At 45.0% G+C, this 22475-nt stretch overlaps 1 protein-coding gene across 4 annotated transcripts in view; it reads left to right on the top strand.

The window, feature by feature from the left end:
- SLC36A1 (solute carrier family 36 member 1) overlaps positions 1 to 22475 on the top strand; it is a 104505-nt gene that overhangs the window by 28345 nt on the left and 53685 nt on the right. For all 4 annotated transcript variants that reach the window (XR_012330920.1, XM_033853493.2, XM_019924767.3 and 1 more), the window contains 2 exons: positions 2755 to 2921; positions 13521 to 13690. Coding sequence is in view for 3 of the 4 variants with exons in the window: in XM_033853493.2 (XP_033709384.1) it covers positions 2755 to 2921; positions 13521 to 13690 (337 nt within the window). In the remaining variant the exon portion in view is untranslated. The remainder of the gene's footprint in view (positions 1 to 2754; positions 2922 to 13520; positions 13691 to 22475) is intronic.

Here is a 22475-nt window from a genome sequence, read left to right on the forward strand (position 1 = left end):
CTGAGGCTTGGATACAGAGTGATTCTGTAATCGTCATTATCTGTTACTTCAAGATTTGTCCATGTTTTCTCTTTTTACAATAGAGACACTGCTGTTTTGACTGTTAGTTTGGATCTGAGGGCTGTTGGGCATGACGGGTAAGAGCAGCGGACTCACTGGGATTTCCCGTGCTCTCTCTCTTTCTGCACCATTGACCTGGGCTGGCTGGGCTGGAGGAGATGGGCACCCTGCCCTCTGGCTCCTGAGACTCTCCATAGAAAGAAACCGAAGGAAAGCTTAGAAACTGTTTCTCATTGGATGTGGATCAACTGAAGCTTGAGCCCCTTGAGCCGGGCAGCAGGGGGTGGGGGGGCGGTGGGGGGTGGGGGGCGGGGTTGCTGAGGGCCAGTTGGAGATACAGAGCAGTGATACGCCCCAGAGCCCCAGGCCGGCAGCTGGCTCCAAGGGTGTGTCTGGCTCAGACCTGCTCTGCCTCATTTCCCTCAAGGAAAATGAGCATAACGACAAGATCAAAGACAATTGGGATGGGCGGGGGTGGGGGGGGGGGGGTGGGGGGGTGGGGGGGGCGGGGGCAGTTTGATGTTGCCGTGACTCACGTTTTGGGAGTCAGGCCAGCCAGGGGCGGTTGACAGCAGATCATGAAGGTTGTCACAGTCACACTTGCTATTTTCCCTGTCCCTATACGAACCAGCCTTCATTAAGGGCCTTTCCTAACAGTATGGAGGTTTCTCAAAAAACTAAAAATAGGGACTTCCCTGGTAGTCCAGCAGTTACGACTCCTCGCTCCCAGTGCGGGTTCGATCCCTGGTCAGGGAACTAACATCCCACATATTGCAACTAAGCCCACACGCCGCAACTACTGAGCTTGCGCACTCTAGAGCCGGTGCGCCGCACCTAGAGAAGCCCACATGCCGCAACGAAGACCCAGCACAGCCTAAATAAATAATAAATAAAAATAAATTTATTGAAACAAAAACCTAAAAATAGAGTTGCCATGTGATCCAGCAAGTCCAGCAATTCCACTCCTGGGCATCTACCCAGACAAAACTATAATTTGAACACCCCTGTGTTCATAGCAGCACTGTTCACAATAGCCAAGACATGGAAGCAACCTAAATGTCCACTGACAGATGAATGAATAAAGAAGATGTGGCATACACACACACACACACACACACACACACACACACACACACACACACAATGGAATGTTACTCAGCCATTGAAAAGAATGAAATAATGCCATTTGCAGCAATGTGGATGCAACTAGAGATTATCATACTAAATAAAGTAAGAAAGAGAAAGACAAGTATCATCTGATATCACTTACATGTAGAATCTAAAATACAACCCAAACAAACATATCTACAAAACAAGAACAGACTCACAAATAGAGAGAACAGACTTGTGGTTGCCAGGGGGTCGGGGGTAGGGAAGGATTGAGAGCTTGGGATTAGCAAATGCAAACTATTACATATAGGATGGATAAACAACAAGGTCCTACTGTATAGCACAGGGAACTGTATTCAATAACATGTGATAAATCATAATGGAGAAGAATATGAAAAAGAATATATATATGTATGACTGAGTTACTTTGCTGTGCAGCAGAAATTAAACACAACATTGTAAGTCAAGTGTACTTAAATGTTTTAAAAGAAAATTTTCATAATAAAAATTTTAAGTGTTAAAAAGGGGCCTTTCCTTGGCTTTGGCTAATGTTAAAGAAAGTCCTGGGCTTCCCTGGTGGTGCAGCGGTTGGGAGTCCGCCTACCAATTCAGGGGACACGGGTTTGAGCCCTGGTTCGGGAGGATTCCACATGCTGTGGAGCAACTAGGCCCGGGCACCACAGCTACTGAGCCTGCACTCTAGAGCCCGCGAGCCACAGCTACTGAGCCTGCATGCCACAGCTTCTGCAGCCTATGCACCTGGAGCCCGTGCTCCACAACAGGGGAGGCCACTACAATGAGAGGCCCGCATGCCATGGCTGGGGAGAGCCCGCCTGCAGCAGCAAGGACCCAACGCAAGCAAAAATAAAATAAATAAATTTAAAAAAAAAAAAAAAAAGAAAGTCCTCTGCTATGAGGGAGAAGACCGTGAGGATCAGTGGTTTGAAACAGGAGTCTGGAAACGGGGTTTTGTTATACATCTCCATGAGCCTCGATCTCCAGGGTCCTCTCGGTTTCTCTAACTTGGAGATTTCACTTGTCACTGCTAGTGCCCACCCCTTTTGAGGTAAGGAAACAGTTTCTGGGAACTGGAGCGGCAGTTTTCCCTGACCTGCATTTTGCATTCTTGGGACAGGTTAGTAGAGCTGTGATTTCAGGTGAGGTACAGCTGGCTTGGGCCACCACCCGTGTCTCTTCCTTGTTGCGCTGGGTGGGCATGATGCGAGAGGGCCTGCTGGGTGCCATGCCACCTGCATTTGAGGAGCAAACAGCACTCCCAGCCCACAGGGATCTTGTAGCCGGAGGCAAAGAGCCAGCCTGTGCCAGGAGTCCTGGCTTCCGGGCCTGCCCGCCCTTACCTCCCGGGACTTCCTGCTTAGACAGCAGGCTCCAGAGCTCCTCCAGCTCGGCAAGCGTAACTAATGAGGAACAGCTTGCATTTGTCTGTCTAGTCAAGGACAGATGTGCTTTGGGGGAAGTTGGGGATAGAGAAGTTACTTTTTTCTGAGAATATTACTTTGTTGTTGTCATTGGCCATTAATGTTGCTTTATTCTATGCTTTCTCTTCTCTCACTACTCTCCTAGGTTCTGCCCCTTGAAAACAAAATGAAGGATCCCCGGAAGTTCTCGCTCATCCTCTATGTGGGAATGGCTATCATCACTGTCCTCTACATCAGCCTGGGGTGTCTGGGGTACCTGCAATTTGGAGCTAACATCCAAGGGAGCATAACCCTCAACCTGCCCAACTGTTGGTATGTTGGGGAGGATGGAAGCCTGGGAGCACCGGGTTTTTAAAAAAATTAATGAGGGTCAGAATGTGATTTTTTCCTCCTCCCTATCTCTTAAATCAGCCCACTTCACTTTTTAAAAAAAAATTATTTTATTTATTTATTTTTGGCTGCGTTGGGTCTTCGTTGCTGCAGGCAGGCTTTCTCTAGGTGTGGCGAGCGGGGGCTACTTTTCATTGCGGTGCGCGGGCTTCTCACTGCAGTGGCTCCTCTTGCTGCGGAGCACGGGCTCTACGCGCATGGGCTTCCGTAGTTGTGGCACACGGGCTCAGTAGTTGTGGCTCGCGGGCTCCAGAGCACAGGCTCAGTAGTTGTGGCGCACGGGCTTAGTTGCTCCACGGGATGTGGGATCTTCGCAGACCAGGGCTCGAACCTGTGTCCCCTGCACTGGCAGGCGGATTCTTAACCACTGTGCCACCAGGGAAGCCCCAGCCCATTTCATTTTAGCTCTCACTTGCCACCAGCCCCTAGCCTAGCACCATCCCTCCTTGGCTGCCCAGTAAGCCTTTTGGCTGGTTTCCCTGCCTGGGTCTGACTCTCTCTCCACATCTGTTCTCCTCTTGTTACCCGTGTGAGCCATCTAACCCTTAGTGCAGTCATGTACTTCCCCATTGAGAAAGCTCAAAGGCTTCCTTTAGTTCTTATGATAAACAGGAAACCTTCAGGTACAGTCAGGGCCACTCAGGCTCTAGCCCCACCCCTACCTTATTCCTTCTCAGTGAGGAGGACTCAGCCTGGGCGTCACTCTGTTTGAGAAACTTCTCTGATGTCTCAGCCGCAGCAACTTCAAGTCTAGGTCAGTGGCCCTCCTCTCTGCTGCCCTGGAGTCCCGTGAGGATCCTGTCCTAATTCTTCTCCCATTGTGTTGTAGTTGTCTGTTTACCTGTACTGTGATGTCCCTACATTGTAAGCTCTGAGGGCAGCAACTGTCCAGTTCTTCATTTTACTCCAAGCCCCTGGCACAGTGCCTGGCGTACGATCAAAACCCAGTGAAAAGGTTTTGAATGAAAAGGAGGACTAAGCGCTGAGACTGTGAGGCATTTATAAATGAGGAGAGGTTACCAGGAAGCCAGTGGGGCCCAGAGGATAGAGGTGATCTGCCGTGTCCCAGCTCTACGGCCTTGGACAGATCACAGCTTCTCACTGCCTCAGTTACCCTTTCTGGGAAATAAGAACAGTCATTTCTGCCAGGATTGTCAGGAAGAGCAAAAGATGTGTGTGAGCTTTCTAATACTGAACTGGCGCTATGGGGAAGTAGGATGCTGCAAGAGCTTTATGCTTTGCGTGAGTCATCCCGATGGAAATGGACGCTGCATGGATTGGCTGATCCCCTGACTGACGCTGCCATTTCTCCCCGGAGATCTGAGCCCAGAATGGTCAAGCATCCAGTCCATTGACCTTGAACCGTTCTAAATAGACGGAGAAAGAGGAGGGCAAACCTGCCTGGTTCCCAGCTTCTGCTGTGCCTGTCCCATGGCTGTCACCTGCTCCACGTGCAGGTGCAGATGGAGCCTCTCACCGTGGGCCCGGGATGCTTGGGAACCCTTCTGTATCTCATTTTCCCTAAGTCATGGTTGCTGTATTGTAGAGAAGCACTGAGACACACTGAAATGCTTCCTAAAAAGGTAGATGTCACAGGGTGTGTCTTCAGCAGCAGTTCTGTTCGGAAGATTACAGTTTCATTGCAGAGAGCAGCCGTGAGCAGATTCTGAGAAGCTTGTCAAATGCCCTAGGGATCAGAATAACCTTTCAGGCCAGTCTGGTTTTAGAACTCTGATCAGTGAGGCATTGTACAAGGACAGATTGAGAAAATCGAGAAAAACGTCTTTTCAGGAGTATCAGCGTTTCGCACAGGACACCCTAATCAGCAGGGCTTTGGGGACTAGGTTTGTTGTATGGCCAGCCAAGTGGTAGCCCTGAAATGGGCTTTTGTTTTCTGAAAGTCTTTCTCTTTCCCTCTGATGCCTGCTTTTAAATTTCCAAATGTTCCTGCCCTTTCAAGAGAGAAGAGTCGGGTGGTAGCTCGCATAAGTGAAGATAAGTGGATCAGGGGCCGCAGAAGCAGCCCACATAATCTGAAGCCATAGCTGAGCATCTGTCTTCTTTCCTCTGATGTTTCAAACCCAGCTACCCTGATCTTTCTGCCTCCATTCGGGTGTGATTTATTTGGCCATCCCAGCAGGTGACTATCCTGATTCTAGACTTGCCAGCACTCCAGAAGGCTTCGGTGCTGCACTGAGTTTAATTATAGAGCCACTAGCTGGTTTTTTCCCCAAGGATTTTTATCATCTCTTCTTGGAACAAGTAAGACATTTTGTCAATCTCAGTTTCTTCCAGGATGTTCTGCTCATAGCATTAGAACATCTTCTAGGTATTAATTTCGACCACAGAGGAATTCAGTATGCGTCATGCACAATATAATCACCACTTTTAAATAGATTTCCAAGGCAGGGAGGTCTGTGTTTCTCACTTCATAATGCATGAGGGTCTTATGTGAAGTGGAGCTTTGCTTAGGGGCAGTGTCCTTCCCTTTAATGATCAAGTCAGATCTGTGAATACTTACTGATGATACCTTTTTACTCCTCTGCACAGTCCTAGGCCTGGGATAAGATAGACATGTCCCATGGTGAGTCAGCAGTCTCCCTGAGAAGCTACACATGAAGCAGTAGTAGGATAGTAACCCTAGTGGAATGCAAAGATGGATTTTGCTCCTGCCTCTTGCCCTGTGTGGTCACTGTCCGATTCTAGGGAGCACTGAATTAAATGGGAAGGATATAAATAGGCTTGTTGGAGTTATATTGCATTTTTTTATAACATCTTTATTGGAGTATAATTGCTTTACAATGGTGTGTTAGTTTCTGCTTTATAACAAAGTGAATCAGTTATACATATACATATGTTCCCATATGTCTTCCCTCTTGCGTCTCCCTCCCTCCCTATCCCACCCCTCTAAGTGGTCACAAAGCATCGAGCTGATCTCCCTGTGCTATGCGGCTGCTTCCCACTAGCTATCTATTTTACGTTTGGTAGTGTATACATGTCCATGCCACTCTCTCACTTTGTCACAGCTTACCCTTCCCCCTCCCATATCCTCAAGTCCATTCTCTAGTAGATCTGTGTCTTTACTCCCGTCTTGCCCCTAGGTTCTTCCTGACCTTTTTTTTTCCTTTTTTCTTAGATTCCATATATATGTGTTGGCATATGGTATTTGTTTTTCTCTTTCTAACTTACTTCACTCTGTAGGACAGACTGTAGGTCCATCCACCTGACTACAAATAACTCAATTTTATTTCTTTTTATGGCTGAGTAATATTCCATTGTATATATGGGCCACATCTTCTTTATCCATTCATCTGTTGATGGACACTTAGGTTGCTTCCATGTCCTGGCTATTGTAAATAGAGCTGCAATGAACATTTTGGTACATGACCCTTTTTGAATTATGGTTTTCTCAGGGTATATGACCAGTAGTGGGATTACTGGGTCATATGATAGTTCTATTTTTAGTTTTTTAAGAGACCTCCATACTGTTCTCCATATTAGTTGTATCAATTTACATTCCCACCAACAGTGCAAGAGGGTTCCCTTTTCTCCACACCCTCTCCAGCATTTATTGTTTATAGATTTTTTGATGATGGCCATTCTGACTGGTGTGAGATGATATCTCATTGTAGTTTTGATTTGCATTTCTCTAATGATTAATGATGTTGAGCATTCTTTCATGTGTTGTTGGCAAATCTATATATCTTCTTTGGAGAAATGTCTATTTAGGTCTTCAGCTCATTTTTGGATTGGGTTGTTTGTTTTTTTGATATTGAGCTGCATGAGCTGCTTGTAAAGTTTGGCTTTGTCAGTTGCTTCATTTGCAAATATTTTCTCCCATTCTGAGGGTTGTCTTTTGGTCTTGTTTATGGTTTCCTTTGCTGTGCAAAAGCTTTTAAGTTTCATTAGGTCCCATTTGTTTATTTTTGTTTTTATTTCCATTTCTCTAGGAGGTGGGTCAAAAAGGATCTTACTATGAGTTATGTCATAGAGTGTTCTGCCTATGTTTTCCTCTAAGAGTTTGATAGTGTCTGGCCTTACATTTAGGTCTTCAATCCATTTTGAGTTTATTTTTCTGTATTGTGTTAGGGAGTGTTCTAATTTCATACTTTTAAATGTACCTGTCCAGTTTTACCAGCACCACTTATTGAAGAGGCTGTCTTTTCTCCACTGTATATTCTTGCCTCCTTTATCAAAGATAAGGTGACCATATGTGTGTGGGTTTATCTCTGGGCTTTCTCTCCTGTCCCATTTTTTTTTTTTTTTTTTTTTTTGCGGTATGCGGGCCTCTCACTGTTGTGGCCTCTCCCGTTGCGGAGCACAGGCTCCGGACACGCAGGCTCAGTGGCCATGGCTCACGGACCCAGCCGCTCCGCGGCATGTGGGATCTTCCCGGACCAGGGCACGAACCCGTGTCCCTTGCATCGGCAGGCAGACTCTCAACCACTGCGCCACCGGGGAAGCCCTAGTCGTTTCCCTACAAATTGTGAAAGTTTTTGTTCTAGTTCTGTGAAAAATGCCAGTGGTAGTTTGATAGGGATTGCATTGAATCTGTAGATTGCTTTGGGTAGTAGAGTCATGTTCACAACGTTGATTCTTCCAATCCAAGAACATGGTATATCTCTCCATCTATTTGTATCATCTTTAATTTCTTTCATCAGTGTCTTATAATATTCTGCATACAGGTCTTTTATCTCCTTAGGTAGGTTTATTCCTAGATATTTTATTCTTTTTCTTGCAGTGGTAAATGGGAGTGTTTTCTTAATTTCACTTTCAGATTTTTCATCATTAGTGTATAGGAATGCTAGAGATTTCTGTGCATTAATTTTGTATCCTGCTACTTTACCAAATTCATTGATTAGCTCTAGTAGTTTTCTGGTAGCATCTTTAGGATTCTCTATGTATAGTATCATGTCATCTGCATGATACTACATCTTTACTTTTTATTTTCCGATTTGGATTCCTTTTATTTCTTTTTCTTCTCTGATTGCTGTGACTAAAACTTCCAAAACTATGTTGAATAATAGTGGGGAGAGTGGGCAACCTTGTCTTGTTCCTGATCTTAGTGGAAATGGTTTCTGTTTTTCACCATTGAGGACAATGTTGGCTGTGGGTTTGTCATATATGGCCTTTATTATGTTGAGGAAAGTTCCCTCTATCCTTACTTTCTGCAGGGTTTTTATCATAAATGGGTGTTGAATTTGTCAAAAGCTTTCTCTGCATCGATTGAGATGATCATATGGTTTTTATCCTTCAATTTGTTAATATGGTGTATCACATTGATTGATTTGCATATATTGAAGAAACCTTGTATTCCTGGGATAAACCCCACTTGACCATGGTGTATGATCCTCTTAATGTGCTGTTGGATTCTGTTTGCTAGTATTTTGTTGAGGATTTTTGCATCTATGTTTATCAGTGATATTGGCCTGTAGTTTTCCTTCTTTGTGACATCTTTGTCTGGTTTTGGTATCAGGGTGATGGTGGCCTCGTAGAATGAGTTAGGGAGTATTCCTCCCTCTGCTATATTTTGGAAGAGTTTGAGAAGGATAGGTGTTAGCTCTTCTCTAAATGTTTGATAGAATTCGCCTGTGAAGCCATCTGGTCCTGGGCTTTTGTTTGTTGGAAGATTTTTAATCACAGTTTCAATTTCAGTGCTTGTGATTGGTCTGTTCATATTTTCTATTTATTCCTGGTTCAGTCTCAGCAGGTTGTGCATTTCTAAGAGTTTGTCCATTTCTTCCAGGTTGTCCATTTTATTGGCATAGAGTTGCTTGTAGTAATCTCTCATGATCCTTTGTATTTCTGCAGTGTCAGTTGTTACTTCTCCTTTTTCATTTCTAATTCTGTTGGTTTGAGTCTTCTCCCTTTTTTTCTTGATGAGTCTGGCTAATGGTTTATCAATTTTGTTTATCTTCTCAAAGAACCAGCTTTTACTTTTATTGATCTTTGCTATCATTTCCTTCATTTCTTTTTCATTTATTTCTGATCTGATCTTTATGATTTCTTTCCTTCTGCTAACTTTGGGGTTTTTTTGTTCTTCTTTCTCTGATTGCTTTAGGTGTAAGGTTAGGTTGTTTATTTGAGATGTTTCCTGTCTCTTAAGGTAGGATTGTATTTTTATAAACTTCCCTCTTAGAACTGCTTTTGCTGCATCCCATAGGTTTTGGGTCACTGTGTTTTCATTGTCATTTGTTTCTAGGTATTTTTTGATTTCCTCTTTGATTTCTTTAGTGATCTCTTGGTTATTAAGTAGTGTATTGTTTAGCCTCCATGTGCTTGTATTTTTTTACAGGTTTTTTCCTGTAATTGATATCTAGTCTCAATGCATTGTGGTCAGAAAAGATACTTGATACAGTTTCATTTTTCTTAAATTTACCGAGGCTTGATTTGTGACCCAGGATATGATCTGTCCTGGAGAATGTTCTGTGTTCTCTTGAGAAGAATGTGTATTCTGTTGTTTTTGGATGGAATGTCCTATAAATATCAATTAAGTCCTTCTTCTTTAATGTATCATTTAAAGCTTGTGTTTCCTTATTTTCATTTTGGATGATCTGTCCATTGGTGAAAGTGGGGTGTTAAAGTCTCCTACTATGATTGTGTTACTGTCGATTTTCCCTTTTGTGGCTGTCAGTATTTGCCTTATGTATTGAGGTGCTCCTATGTAGGGTGCATAAATATTTACAATTGTTATATCTTCTTCTTGGATCAATCCCTTGATCATGATGTAGTGTCCTTGGTCTCTTGTAATAGTCTTTACTTTAAAGTCTATTTTGTCTGATATGAGAATTGCTACTCCAGCTCTCTTTTGATTTCCATTTGCATGGAATATCTTTTTCCATCCCCTCACTTTCAGTCTGTGTGTGTCCCTAGGCCTGAAGTGGGTCTCTTGTAGACAGCATATATACGGGTCTTGTTTTTGTATCCATTCAGCCAGTCTGTGTCTTTTGGTTGGAGCATTTAATCCATTTACATTTAAGGTAATTATCGATATGTATGTTCCTATTCCCATTTTCTTAATAGTTTTGGGTTTGTTATTGTAGGTCTTTTCCTTCTCTTGTGTTTCTTGCCTAGAGAAGTTCCTTTAGCATTTGTTGTAAAGCTGGTTTGGTGGTGCTGAACTCTCTCAGCTTTGGCTTGTCTGTAAAGGTTTTAATTTCTCCATCAAATCTGAATGAGATCCTTGCTGGGTAGAGTAATCTTGGTTGTAGGTTTTTCTCCTTCATCACTTTAAATATGTCCTGCCAGTCCCTTCTGGCTTGCAGAGTTTCTGCTGAAAAATCAGCTGTTAACCTTATGGGGATTCCCTTGTGTGTTATTTGTTGTTTTTCCCTTGCTGCTTTTAATATTTGTTCTTTGTATTTAATTTTTGATAGTTTGATTAATATGTGTCTTGGTGTATTTCTCCTTGGGTTTATCCTGTACGGGACCCTCTGTGCTTCCTGGACTTGATTAACTATTTCCTTTCCCATATTAGGGAAGTTTTCAACTATAATCTCTTCAAATATTTTCTCAGTCCCTTTCTTTTTCTCTTCTTCTTCTGGGACCCCTATAATTCGAATGTTGGTGCATTTAATGTTGTCCCAGATGTCTCTGAGAGTGTCCTCAGTTCTTTTCATTCTTTTTTCTTTATTCTGCTCTCCAGTAGTTATTTCCACTATTAATATCTTCTAGAGAATTTTTATTTCATTTATTGTGTTGTTCATCATTGTTTGTTTGCTCTTTAGTTCTTCTAGTTCCTTGTTAAACGTTTCTTTTATTTTCTCTATTCTGTTTCCAAGATTTTGCATCATCTTTACTATCATTATTCTGAATTCTTTTTCAGGTAGACTGCCTATTTCCTCTTCATTTGTTAGGTCCGGTGTGTTTTTACCTTACTCCTTTATCTGCTATGTGTTTTTCTGTCTTCTCATTTTGCTTATCTTACTGTGTTTGGGGTCTCCTTTTCACAGGCTGCAGGTTCATAGTTCCCATTGTTTTTGGTGTCTGTCCCCAGTGGCTAAGGTTGGTTCAGTGGGTTGTGTGGGCTTCCTTGTGGAGGGGACTAGTGCCTGTGTTCTGGAGGATGAGGCTAGATCTTATCTTTCTGATGGGCAGGTCCACGTCTGGTGGTGTGTTTTGGGGTGTCTGTGGGCTTATTATGATTTTAGGCAGCCTCTCTGCTAATGGATGGGGTTGTGTTCCTCTCTTGCTAGTTGTTTGGCATAGGGTGTCCAGCACTGTAGCTTGCTGGTCGTTGAGTGAAGCTGGGTCTTGGCGTTGAGATGGAGATCTCTGGGAGATTTTTGCCGTTGATATTACGTGGAGCTGGGAGGTCTCTTGTGGACCAGTGTCCTGAAGTTGGCTCTCCCATCTTAGAGGCAGAGACAGCACTGACTCCTGGCTGGAGCACCAAGAGCCTTTCATCCACACGGCTCAGAATAAAAGGGAGAAAAAATAGAAAGAAAGATAGAAGATAAAATAAAATAAAGTTATTAAAATAAAAAATTATTAAGAAAAAAAATTTAAAAAGTAAGGAAAAACAAAAAATCGGACGGATAGAACCCTAGGACAAATGGTAAAAGCAAAGCTATACAGACAAAAACACACACAGAAGCATACACATACACACTCACAGAATAAGGAAAAGGGGAAAAAGTAATAAATCTCGCTCTCAAAGTCCACCTCCTCAGTTTGGGATGATTTGTTGTCTATTCAGGTATTCCACAGATGCAGGGTACATCAGGTTGATTGTAGAGATTTAATCCGCTTCTCCTGAGGCTGCTGGGAAAGATTTCCCTTTCTCTTCTTTGTTCTCACAGCTCCTGGGGTTCAGCTTTGGATTTGGCCCCGCCTCTGCGTGTAGGTCGCCTGCGCATGTCTGTTCTTCGCTCAGACAGGACGGGGTTAAAGGAGCCGCTGCTTTGGGGGCTCTGGCTCACTCAGGCCTGGGGGAGGGAGGGGTACTGATGCGGGGCGATCCTGCGACGGCAGAGGCCGGCGTGACGTTGCAGAAGCCTGAGGTGCGCCGTGTGTTCTCCCGGGGAAGTTGTCCCTGGATCACGGGACCCTGGCAGTGGTGGGCTGCACAGGCTCCCGGGAGGGTAGGTGTGAACAGTGACCTGTGCTTGCACACAGGCTTCTTGGTGGTGGCAGCAGCAGCCTTAGCGTCTCATGCCCGTCTCTGGGGTCCGCGCTGATAGCCGCGGCTCGCGCCCTTCTCTGGAGCTCCTTTAAGCGGCGCTCTTAACCCGCTCTCCTCCCTCACCAGGAAACAAAGAGGGAAGAAAAAGTCTCTTGCGTGTTAGGCAGGTCCAGACTTTTCCCTCGACTCCCTCCGGGCTAGCTGTGGTGCACTAACCCCTTCAGGCTGTGTTCTCCCCGCCAGTCCTCTCCCTGCGATCTGACTGAAGCCGAGCTTCAGCTCCCAGCCCCGCCCGCCCCAGCGGGTGAGCAGACAAGCGTCTCGGGCTGGTGAGTGCTGGTCCGCACCGATCCTCTGTGCAGGAATCTCTCAGCTTTGCCCTCCGCACCCCTGTGGCTGCGCTCTCCTCCGTCTCTCCGAAGCTTCCCCGCCCCCCGCCCCGCCCCCCCGCAGTCTCCGCCCCCCCGCGAAGGGCTTCCTAGTGTGTGGAAACTTCTCCGCCTTCACAGCTCCCTCCGAGAGGTGCAGGTCCGTCCCTATTCTTTGTCTCTGTTTTTTCTTTTGCCCTACCCAGGTACGTGGGGGAAGTCTGAGGTATTCAGCCAGCGTTCAGTAGATGTTCTGTAGGAGTTGTTCCAGATGTATATGTATTTCTGACGTATTTGTGGAGAGGGAGGTGATCTCCGCGTCTTACGCTTCCGCCATCTTGAATCTCCTCCACCTTGTATTTTTAATTGTTTTTGTTTTTGAAAGGATATATGCCTGTGCAAAAGACTCCAGATGTTCAAAGGGCATACAGAAAATGTTAAGTTTCCACTTGCCTCTCTAGGACCCCAGTTTTACAATTTTCCATTTCAGGGACAACCATATTACCAGTTTCTTACGTTTCCTCCTGAAGATGTTTGGTGTATGTAAGAATGTCACATGTATGTGTGTGTGAAGGGGAGTGCTTTTCCCTATTTTTCCTTTTTTTTCCTTTTTTAGACAGTTGGTACCATACTGTCGACACTGTACTGCTTCATGCTTTTTTCACTTCATCATATATCGTGGAGCTCGTACCACATAAGTGCCCGGAGTTCTGTCTCCTACATTTTAACATTTATATGGGAGTGCCATGATCTATTTAACCAGTTCCCCGCTGATTAACATTTAAACTCTTTTCAGTCTTTCAGACTTAAATAATGCTGCAGCAACTTATTTTTTATGTAAGTGTATGTGCGCATGTGTAAGTATATCTACAAGATAAATCCCTAGACCTGAAATTTTTTGTCCAAAGGACACGTGCGCTTGTAACTTGGATAGATATGGCCAAATCACCTTGGGACTGTTTTGCACTCTCATTGCTGGTGTATGAGCGTACAGAGCCGGCTCTGAACGTGTCTCGCCTCTCTCTGCAGGCTGTACCAGTCAGTTAAGCTGCTCTATTCCATCGGCATCTTCTTCACGTATGCCCTCCAGTTCTACGTCCCGGCCGAGATCATCATCCCCTTCTTCGTGGCCCGTGCACCTGAGCATTGCGAGCTGGTGATAGACCTATCCGTGCGCACCATGCTGGTCTGCCTGACGTGTGAGTAGAGGACAAGATCATTGCCTTGTCTGTTTTCTTCCAGAGGGCATCGAGTCGCCAGGGCTTTCATGAGAGAGAACTTGTATCATAGTGAAATGGCCAGTGCTGTGTGAGCAGAGAACTTGAGGTGCAGTGTCAGCTTCAGAGTTGAGGCACGTCCGTGAAGGGAGTGAATTGATTATAGATGTGCTCTAAAGGACACGGGAATGGAAACGGTGCTTTATTTATAGATATGGCCTAAAATGCAATGACGATGGTCATAATTCATGCTAAACATGTGCAATTACTATTCCGTATGAAATATGGCAAAAGTTTAAAAGAGAGCCATTTAACCCATATGCATAATGAGTACTATAGGTTACTTTGATAGCAGGTGTATGTTTGTTTGTTTTTTCAAATAATTGTGTTTCCAATGTAACAGTCTATTCCTTGGATTTCATTTTGAGACTGCTTGATACTATTCCAGACACTTTTGGATGTTGGTCTTAACTAAATTGTGTTTCTTAGAAAATTTCTGTTGATTAACATAGGTGTTTGACTTATCACTTTGTGTTTTATTCCTCTTCCCTGACCACACACCCAGGAGCGTGAGTTGAGAGACGAGATATCATCCTATTTGTTCTTAGTTAAAACTGGTATAAGTTCAAAAATAAAAATAAATTCTTTTTTTTTTTTTGGAAGATTCTGTGAATTGATAGAATAGAGAATCCTTGAATAAATTGGTCTGTAATATCTAATTTAAATTTCTAGGCGATTTGCAGTTCCTTTCCAAATTGAATGCTTGAATCATAGATTTCTCTTCTTGGCTGTGTTTAAGTTTTTTTTTTTTTTTTGGGAAAGAAACGTCTTTCCTTATTATATTGAGACTTCCCTGGGACTTTCTTTAAATTATCCAGTCCGAGCCTCTGTCTCTGGAGTAAAGATAGTTCTATGTGATTTTTTAACTAGACCAGAATGGAATGTTTTAGGGATGAATGATGTGAATGTTGTCTAGCATGCACTCATAGTATGGAAAATCAGAAATGAGTTTATTGGTTAACTGTTAGCAAGAGGAGGACAGGGAAGAGGCTGTCCATCCTTACCCAAGCAAACGTGGGGATCAGACTAGTGCCCATCCTGGAATGGACCTCCTCAAGCCACCTGCAGTTGTCTTCCTGATATTACTTCTAGGGCAGTGGGTGGAAGCTCAGCATCCTGGATCTGCGTGGAAAAAACTCACTGGAGCTGAGGAACTAAAGACTGTCCCTTGACCTTAATCTTGGGCAGCTCTCCTGATGAAGATTTCTTATAGGGTGGACCTGGGTAGGACCGTGGGTACCTTGGATTCCCCAGCCCCAGAGAGCTGATGGCAACCAAGAATCTGACTTCTTGTAGCCTTTATTTGACAGCCCTTCCGGCTCTCTCCTAGACCAGCCTAGGAAACAACCCACTGGCTGCAGGCCACTGCTGCCCCAAAGCGACTGAAAGGAAGGAATGTGATATAGCTTGCTTTTCCAGTAAATTGCCTTAATGTGTGATAAGATAGGATGCTTAGACTCTTCTAGATTTTACTCCTGTCTCCTGCTGGCAACTCTGGAGGCTTTGATCAAATATGTATGTTTCCTCTGTGGATGGATTAGCTCTGAGTGTTGAGGAGACAGCTTGCACGTGAAAAGTGTTCATAATGTCAACTCTCAGGGCCCTGATTCTTGAATGCAAGGGGCATTGGAAGAAAGGGTAGGGATAGCTCAAATAACGGGCTTTGTTTCAGAGTGGTTCCTCGAGAGAAGGTAGGTCTGTCTGGGTACAATGTGCTGTCTCTGCCGGAAGAGCTGGGGCACTGAGCTGGCCCTGACTCCTCTCACCGCCCCATTTTCTTCTCAAGCCTGGCTTAGCCTCCGCTACCATATGTCGCGCTTCCTGCCAGGTTCCTCTCTGCTGCGCCCCGCAGGAACCAGCAGTCTCTGATTCACAGACCTCATACTATCCTTAGATGCCCCTTGGTTTTCGCTTTGCTTTTCCTGGCACTGTCTGTGGGTCTCACCTCCCTTCTACAGCGTGACTCTCAAATGACATGAGCCGCTTTTGATCTTCAAGCGCATTGGGTTGTTTTTCCCTTCTTCTGTGGTCGCTTGTGACTTAGCCTTACATTGTCATCCTTTTAAAGGGTGCAACCCCTTCATCTCCCAGCCCTAGGCTTCTCTTGCTTTCCCTGGAGACTGTGAAGTAATTGTGGGATTCAGGAGAGGCATTTTACTGTAGCACCAATTTAATTGCATTTATCTGAGTTCATTTGTTTTTGTTCCTCTGTACCTTCAGATCCTTTTGCAGAAGGTTAATTGGTATATGATTTTAGATCTTTGATATAACTGATTGTTTTCAATTATACCTATACATTTTAATGGCAGCTCATTTTATTGCCATTTTGGGTATTTTCTCGTCATTTTCTCAACTTTCTCTCCTCTTCCTCACCCTCATCCCCAAGGAAAGCAGGAGCATTTGGTCAGCCTCATTTTTTTTTCCACTTGGAATTCAACCGTCTCACCACTCTTCCCCATCCACCAAAGATGGTTGTGCCTACTTTTTTTGAAAAAATAAATAAATTTATTTATTTATTTTATTTTGGCTGTGTTGGGTCTTCATCACTGCACGCGGGCTTTCTCTAGATGCAGCGAGTGGGGGCTACTCTTTGTTGCGGTGCACGGGCTTCTTATTGAAGTGACTTCTCTTGTTGCAGAGCTTAGGCTCTGGGTGCCCGGGCATCAATAGTTGTGGCACACGGGCTCAGTAGTTGTGGCTCACGGGCTCTAGAGTGCAGGCTCAGTAGTTGTGGTGCACGGGCTTACTTACTCTGAGGCATATGGAATCTTCCCGTACCAGGGATTGAACCCATGTTCCTTGCGTTGGCAGGCGGATTCTTAACCACTGTGCCACCAGGGAAGCCCTGTGTCTACTTTTTGATGCTTAATTTCACACTGTTGGAGAGGAGAGGAAAAGAAAATAACACACGTCAGAGACTGGTGCTCATTTTCTTATGATTTCATGTGGGACAGTAGTTACTTCCAGTCTGTATGTTTGGACATGCAGGCTTAGCAGGCCACCTTATGTCCAGAACTTGTGTAGAAGGGGCTGGAAGAGGCTGGCTCCACCTGAGGGTAGCCGGGGCTGTACGAAGAGTAGTTTCTTTGGATTCCTTGAGGCCCTAACCTGTCCTTCAGTGGTTCGAACTGATTCTCTGTGGCATTTGCCACTTGAAACATTTTACTTCAGTTAGGTATGAGAATGTCACAAACCTGTTATTGAAGATAGAATATCAACAAAACCACCTCAATTAAGAAGCCTGTTTAGAATAGAATGTAAAACATGCCACGCAGCCAGACCCTTTAGAGCATGAAGCTTCCAGGTCTAAACAAAGTGGTTTTTCAATGCCTTTTGGCCGTTCACACGTCTCAGTCTTGCAGCTATAAAGAAAAAGGGCAGCAGCATTAATACCTGTACACTGTGCCCCCTGTCCCCACTGCGGGGATGGTTGTAAGGCTTCAGCTTCTTCATCTGTAAGATATGAAGGGTATCCGATCGCCTCATGTCTAAAATTCTGTGATGCTGCACAACTCCTTTGAGCCTGATTTTAAATTTCTACCAAAGTATTGCTCGAAAAAAGAAAGTTAATGTAAAAACACCTGAAGACTGTCTAGATCTGGAGTAAGTAAAAATGAAATTCCCAATATCCCAGTGACTTAAAATAATTTTTCTTGCATTTTATCTTCTGTGTTAATCCGCATGGGCGCTTTTTTTTTCTTTTTTAAAATTTTATTTATTTTTGGCTGCATTGGGTCTTCGTTACTGCGCGTGACCTTTCTCCAGTTGCGGTGAGCGGGGGCTACTCTTCATTGCGGTGCATGTGCTTCTCATTGCAGTGGCTTCTCTTGTTGTGGAGCACCGGCTCTGGGCACACGGGCTTCAGTAGTTGCAGCAGGTGGGCTCAGTAGTTGTGGCTCGCAGGCTCTAGAGCACAGGCTCAGTAGTTGTGGTGCACGGGCTTAGTTGCTCTGTGGCATGTGGGATCTTCCCGGACCAGGGCTTGAACCCGTGTCCCCTGCATTGGCAGGCAGATTCTTAACCACTGCTCCACTAGGGAAGTCTGTCATGGGCGCTTTTTACAAAAAGTTGCAATTCTAGTGTACATATAACTTGGCCTTTTGCATTTTGTTTAAAATTACATCATGAATAGACATGTCCTTCATAAATATTTTTATGACCGCATGGTATTCCATTTTATTGATGAATTGTATTTACTAAACTATTCCTTTAATGTTGGACGTGTAAGTTGTTTCCCGTGCTTTTTGTATTATTTTTAAAATTTATACTCCCACTAAATGAAATTGTATATCCTGTCCAAGGCTGCTATTAATTTAAAGGCAGATTTCTAGCAATTTAAGAGTCCCATAGGTGGGCCTCACCAGGGTTGATCATAATAAATAACAGTAAGCACTTCTGGACACGGGAGCTGTACGTGTCCAAGGAATTTCTGTCAGTGCGTGTTTGTCTCTCAAGTGCTTGCTCTCCTCTTGTGCGTAAGTCAGCTCTTTCTGCTGCTGGTCTACAACCACAGGCTCCAGAATCCCAATCAGCTCCTTCTCTGAACATGGCCATTGGCCTCCTGCTGCTTCAGCAGTTAAAGTCACATTCTCAGTGTTTCTTAACCCAAAGGGAAGATGTTTTGTAATACCACTGGAGCCCTCTTCACTAATCATGTGGTCTGGTTATCCTCAGGGCCCCCTTTCTGTTCATGCCACAGCTGGGCTAATGCAGAGGTCTGGCAACTGCCAGTTGGGAGTTTGTGGGCTTCCTCTTTGCATGCGGTGCTCTTTTCGTGGGGAAGTAGGGATAGGGTGTCCCCAGTTGGCTGCTTTCTGAGATCTCAGCCTTCTTGGGTTTCTCTTTCTAGAGGGCTTTATTTTAACTCATGGAGTAAAGACATTCAGTGCTGGAAGAGGTTTTAGTCGCTCCTGTATCTTTCCCAAGTACTGATTCCCACCTATAGAATTAGTGAAAACTAGTTTGTCCCATTTTGCCTTGTAGGTAAACAGATGCCTTGGCTAGTGAGCCCTCAGTTTGGGCCCCTTTCTCTTCCTCTTCCCCCAGTGTATTAGCGGGAGGCTCACTCTTCCCACCTTCTTCCCCCATTATCTTTCTCCAATGTCAGCCTGTATTTTGGTTCAGCTAAATATCCAGTCCAGCTAGGACAGGAAGACAGTGCTCCATTTGCAACCCTGTGGCCCTGGCTTTAAAAGAAAAGTTTTTGCCCTTTTAAAAATATTTCTATTAAGGATATTTTTGCTAAACATACTTATCTTGTATATCTGTTGTAGTAAAAACAAGAACAAGTATTTAGATTGCTTTTTAAAGTCATGATGAAATGGAACATCTCCGACCAATCTGAGAAAAGATTCTGATCTCACAAGCTTCTGTTTCTGTTTTCACTTAATTCTTATCAGAGTGGAGCACGAGTGACTTCACTTAACTCGTATCATGAAGTACCCATCTGTCCTCCGGGCTAATACGAGAGAGGGAAGGGGAGAAAGGGAAGGGAGAGGACAGACTGTCAGAGCTGGGAGGGCTGGGCAGGTCCTCTGACTTATCTCCTCCAGGGGCTCATTGCCTCTGCTAAAATCCTCCCTTCTCTTGAGTGGGCTGGAGCATCCTGGGGACCAGGAGGAATAACTCACACTCCCTTTAACGGTACAAAAGCAGGCAGGCTAGAAGCTACGTTTTTGGCCCAACCATGTGTTCTTAGAGCGGAATCCCGTCTCTCCGCTGTGCCACTCTGGAGCAGCACACATTGCTTCCCAGTTGACAGTGAGTTGAGGGACATATCCCAGAACACATTCCTACGTGACTAAATCTACATTGCACAGTTCCTTAAAATTTCAGAGTCGAGTGTGACTTGAGTGATCATCCAGTGTTAATACAATCACCATACTTCATGGGTACGTGAACTGAGGCTCAGAATAGGAACTGATTTCCCCCCCAGGTCACACACAGCCTACTACTGAGCAGGGACGGGTGATGCTATTAGCTGACATGTATGAAGCACTTGTTATGTGTGTAGTACTCTAGGTTCTTTACGTGAATGATCTCATTTGACCATCCCTTTTTAGCAGTACGGGAGATGAGTCTTAAACAGGTTAAGAAACTGGCTGGTTAGTGGTGGATTGGAGCCTAGGTTCTGAGTCCAGACCCTTAACCACACCCAGGCTTAGGTCTGATGGCTGCCTCAGCTGTTTCCACCCCACTGCTCACCCAAACTGGAACATCTGGAGCCACCACTGTGTGGTTAAACATTAGGCAGAGAGAGACCCAGACCCCAGAGAGGGCAAGTGTCTTATTCCAGGTCACACAGCAGATCAACATTTGTTGAGCGTCAGGTTATCCATGATGAGAATGCCGTTTTGTCATCAGCCTACAGACACTTCACTTCCACCTTTCCTCCATATTCAACCCTGAAGGTTTGAGGGACATCACCAACTCTATTTAGAAGTAACTAAAGGCTGAAACAGACTATTTTTAACTTGCAGAGCAAGTTAAAAGCTTATCCTTTATTTAGACTTTCTGAAGGCTTCAGAACAGTGAGGGTATTCGTGGATAATTGCCATGGTGGTTGAATATAGAAGAAAGAAAGAGGAAGGGATTGCCCCAGGGCTATAAAACCCTGGGCAGCAGAGGCAGATCTGAGACTCATTTTCCTTGTACCCCCTTTTGTTATCCAGGCTTCAAAATCCTTGTCTGGTGTCCTCTACAAAGCAGAGAGAGGTCAGGGCTGACCTGTACCGGATTCCCTACCACATGATTGTGGTGCATCCCTGGGAAAGCTAACCCGATATCAGACTCCCCCAGTTCTTCACAGACAGGATCTTTCCGCCGATCAGCCAGATCCCCTGTTCTCCCTCCTGCTGCATGTATCATTCTGTATTTTCTTTTTTGGCTGCATTGGGTTTTCGTTGCTGTGCATGGGCTTTCTCTAGTTGCAGTGAGCGGGGCCTACTTCATTGCGGTGCGCGGGGCTTCTCACTGCGGTGGCTTCTCTTGTTGCGGAGCACAGGCTCTAGGTGCGTGGGCTTCAGTAGTTGCAGCACGCAGGCTCAGTGGTTGCAACATGCGGGCCCTAGAGCGCGTGGGCTTCAGTAGTTGTGGTGCTTGGGCTCAGTAGTTGTGGCTCGCGGGCTCTAGAGCGCAGGCTCAGTAGTCATGGCACATGGGCTTAGTTGCTCTGCGGCATGTGGGATCTTCCTGGATCAGGACTCAAACCCGTGTCCCCTGCATTGGCAAGCAGATTCTTAACCACTGCACCACCAGTGAAGTCCCATTCTGTATTTTCTTGATCATCAGGTCTATGATGTGACTGCAGCAGGGGCTTAAGGTCCTGGACTCTAGTCCCAGCTCTGTCACTTTCTATCATTTGAATTCTTTGGACCTTTCCTTCCACAGGGACCATAATAATGTGGAGTTCCGTACCCGTGGAGCGGAGGGAAATTCAGCTCAGTGGATGCTTCCCAGTGCTGTCTACTAGACACTAGACGGTCTGTGTGATGGAAGTGTTCTAGGTGTGCTGTCCCGGACAGTAGCCACTAGGCACAGGTGGCAGTTGAGTCCTTGCAATGTGGCCAGTGTGATTGGAGAACTGAATTCATTTAGATTTAGATAGCTAGTGACTGTGGCGTTATCGGACAGCACAGCTGCAGAGTGAGTGTAAGACAGGTGACGTGACCCTGCTCCTCCCCTGCTACATCCCGGCTCCCAGCATGCCTCTTCCTTTGCCGCATGGAGTGGTATTCCAGTTTAAAAGTAGGTGTTTCTCACAAAGCCTGGCCTCTAAATGCAGCCCACTGCTTTCGTCTGGTGCTCAGCCAAAGAAGCAGGGATCGATTCAGGCAATCCATCTGGAGCGTAGAAAGGCTATACGGGACTCCGGCCAATACAAGACGTTCTGGTCTCTCACCACTGTGATGCCTTCCTCAGAGCAATTTAACTACATTTCTGCTTTATGAAATGAAGTGAGAACTGAAACCCCCGTGTCTAGTGTGAGTCTCTCATAGGGATCAGTGAGGTAACAGACGTGCCCTGGATCACTGTCTCAACGCACAGGACCTCCGGCTGGAGCCCCGCAGCGGGGAAGACAATCCATCAGAATACATTCGATGACTAACGAGTTAACAATGCACTTTCCATAAGCAACAAGATGTATACTAGTGATGAGTAATATTGACTGTATTATGTGCCTGGTGTACACCAGGACTCTAGTTAAGTACCCGTGTAATCTCCTCTGATCATCGCAACATCTCTGTGACGTAAGAGCTTTTTGTATCCCTGTTTTGCCAACAAGAACGCTGGGAAATAGAAAGGAGCCATGTGTCACTCAAGGCAGAGCCAGGGTTCACACACAAGTGCCTAATTCCAGAGGCCATAATCCTCAATAAACCTGTGAAACATTGACCTTCACCCCCAAGCTGGCTGGTGGTACAGGCGCTGGTGTGCTCTGCAAGCCGATGGCGTTTCCTCATGTGGCCCCCACTCATCTTTTTTTTTTTTTTTTTTAAGCCAAACACATCAGGAGCTTTTTTGTTTCAGGCAATAAATCCGAATGGCAATTCAGTTTCTTTTTTTTTTTTTCTTAAATTTATTTATTTATTTATTATTTTTGGCTGTGTTGGATCTTTGTTTCTGTGTGAGGGCTTTCTCCAGTTGTGGCGAGCGGGGGCCACTCTTCATTGCGGTGCGCGGGCCTCTCACTGTCGCGGCCTCTCGT

The sequence above is a fragment of the Tursiops truncatus genome, chromosome 3 (assembly GCF_011762595.2).
Source record: "Tursiops truncatus isolate mTurTru1 chromosome 3, mTurTru1.mat.Y, whole genome shotgun sequence".
Classification (NCBI taxonomy): domain Eukaryota; kingdom Metazoa; phylum Chordata; class Mammalia; order Artiodactyla; family Delphinidae; genus Tursiops; species Tursiops truncatus.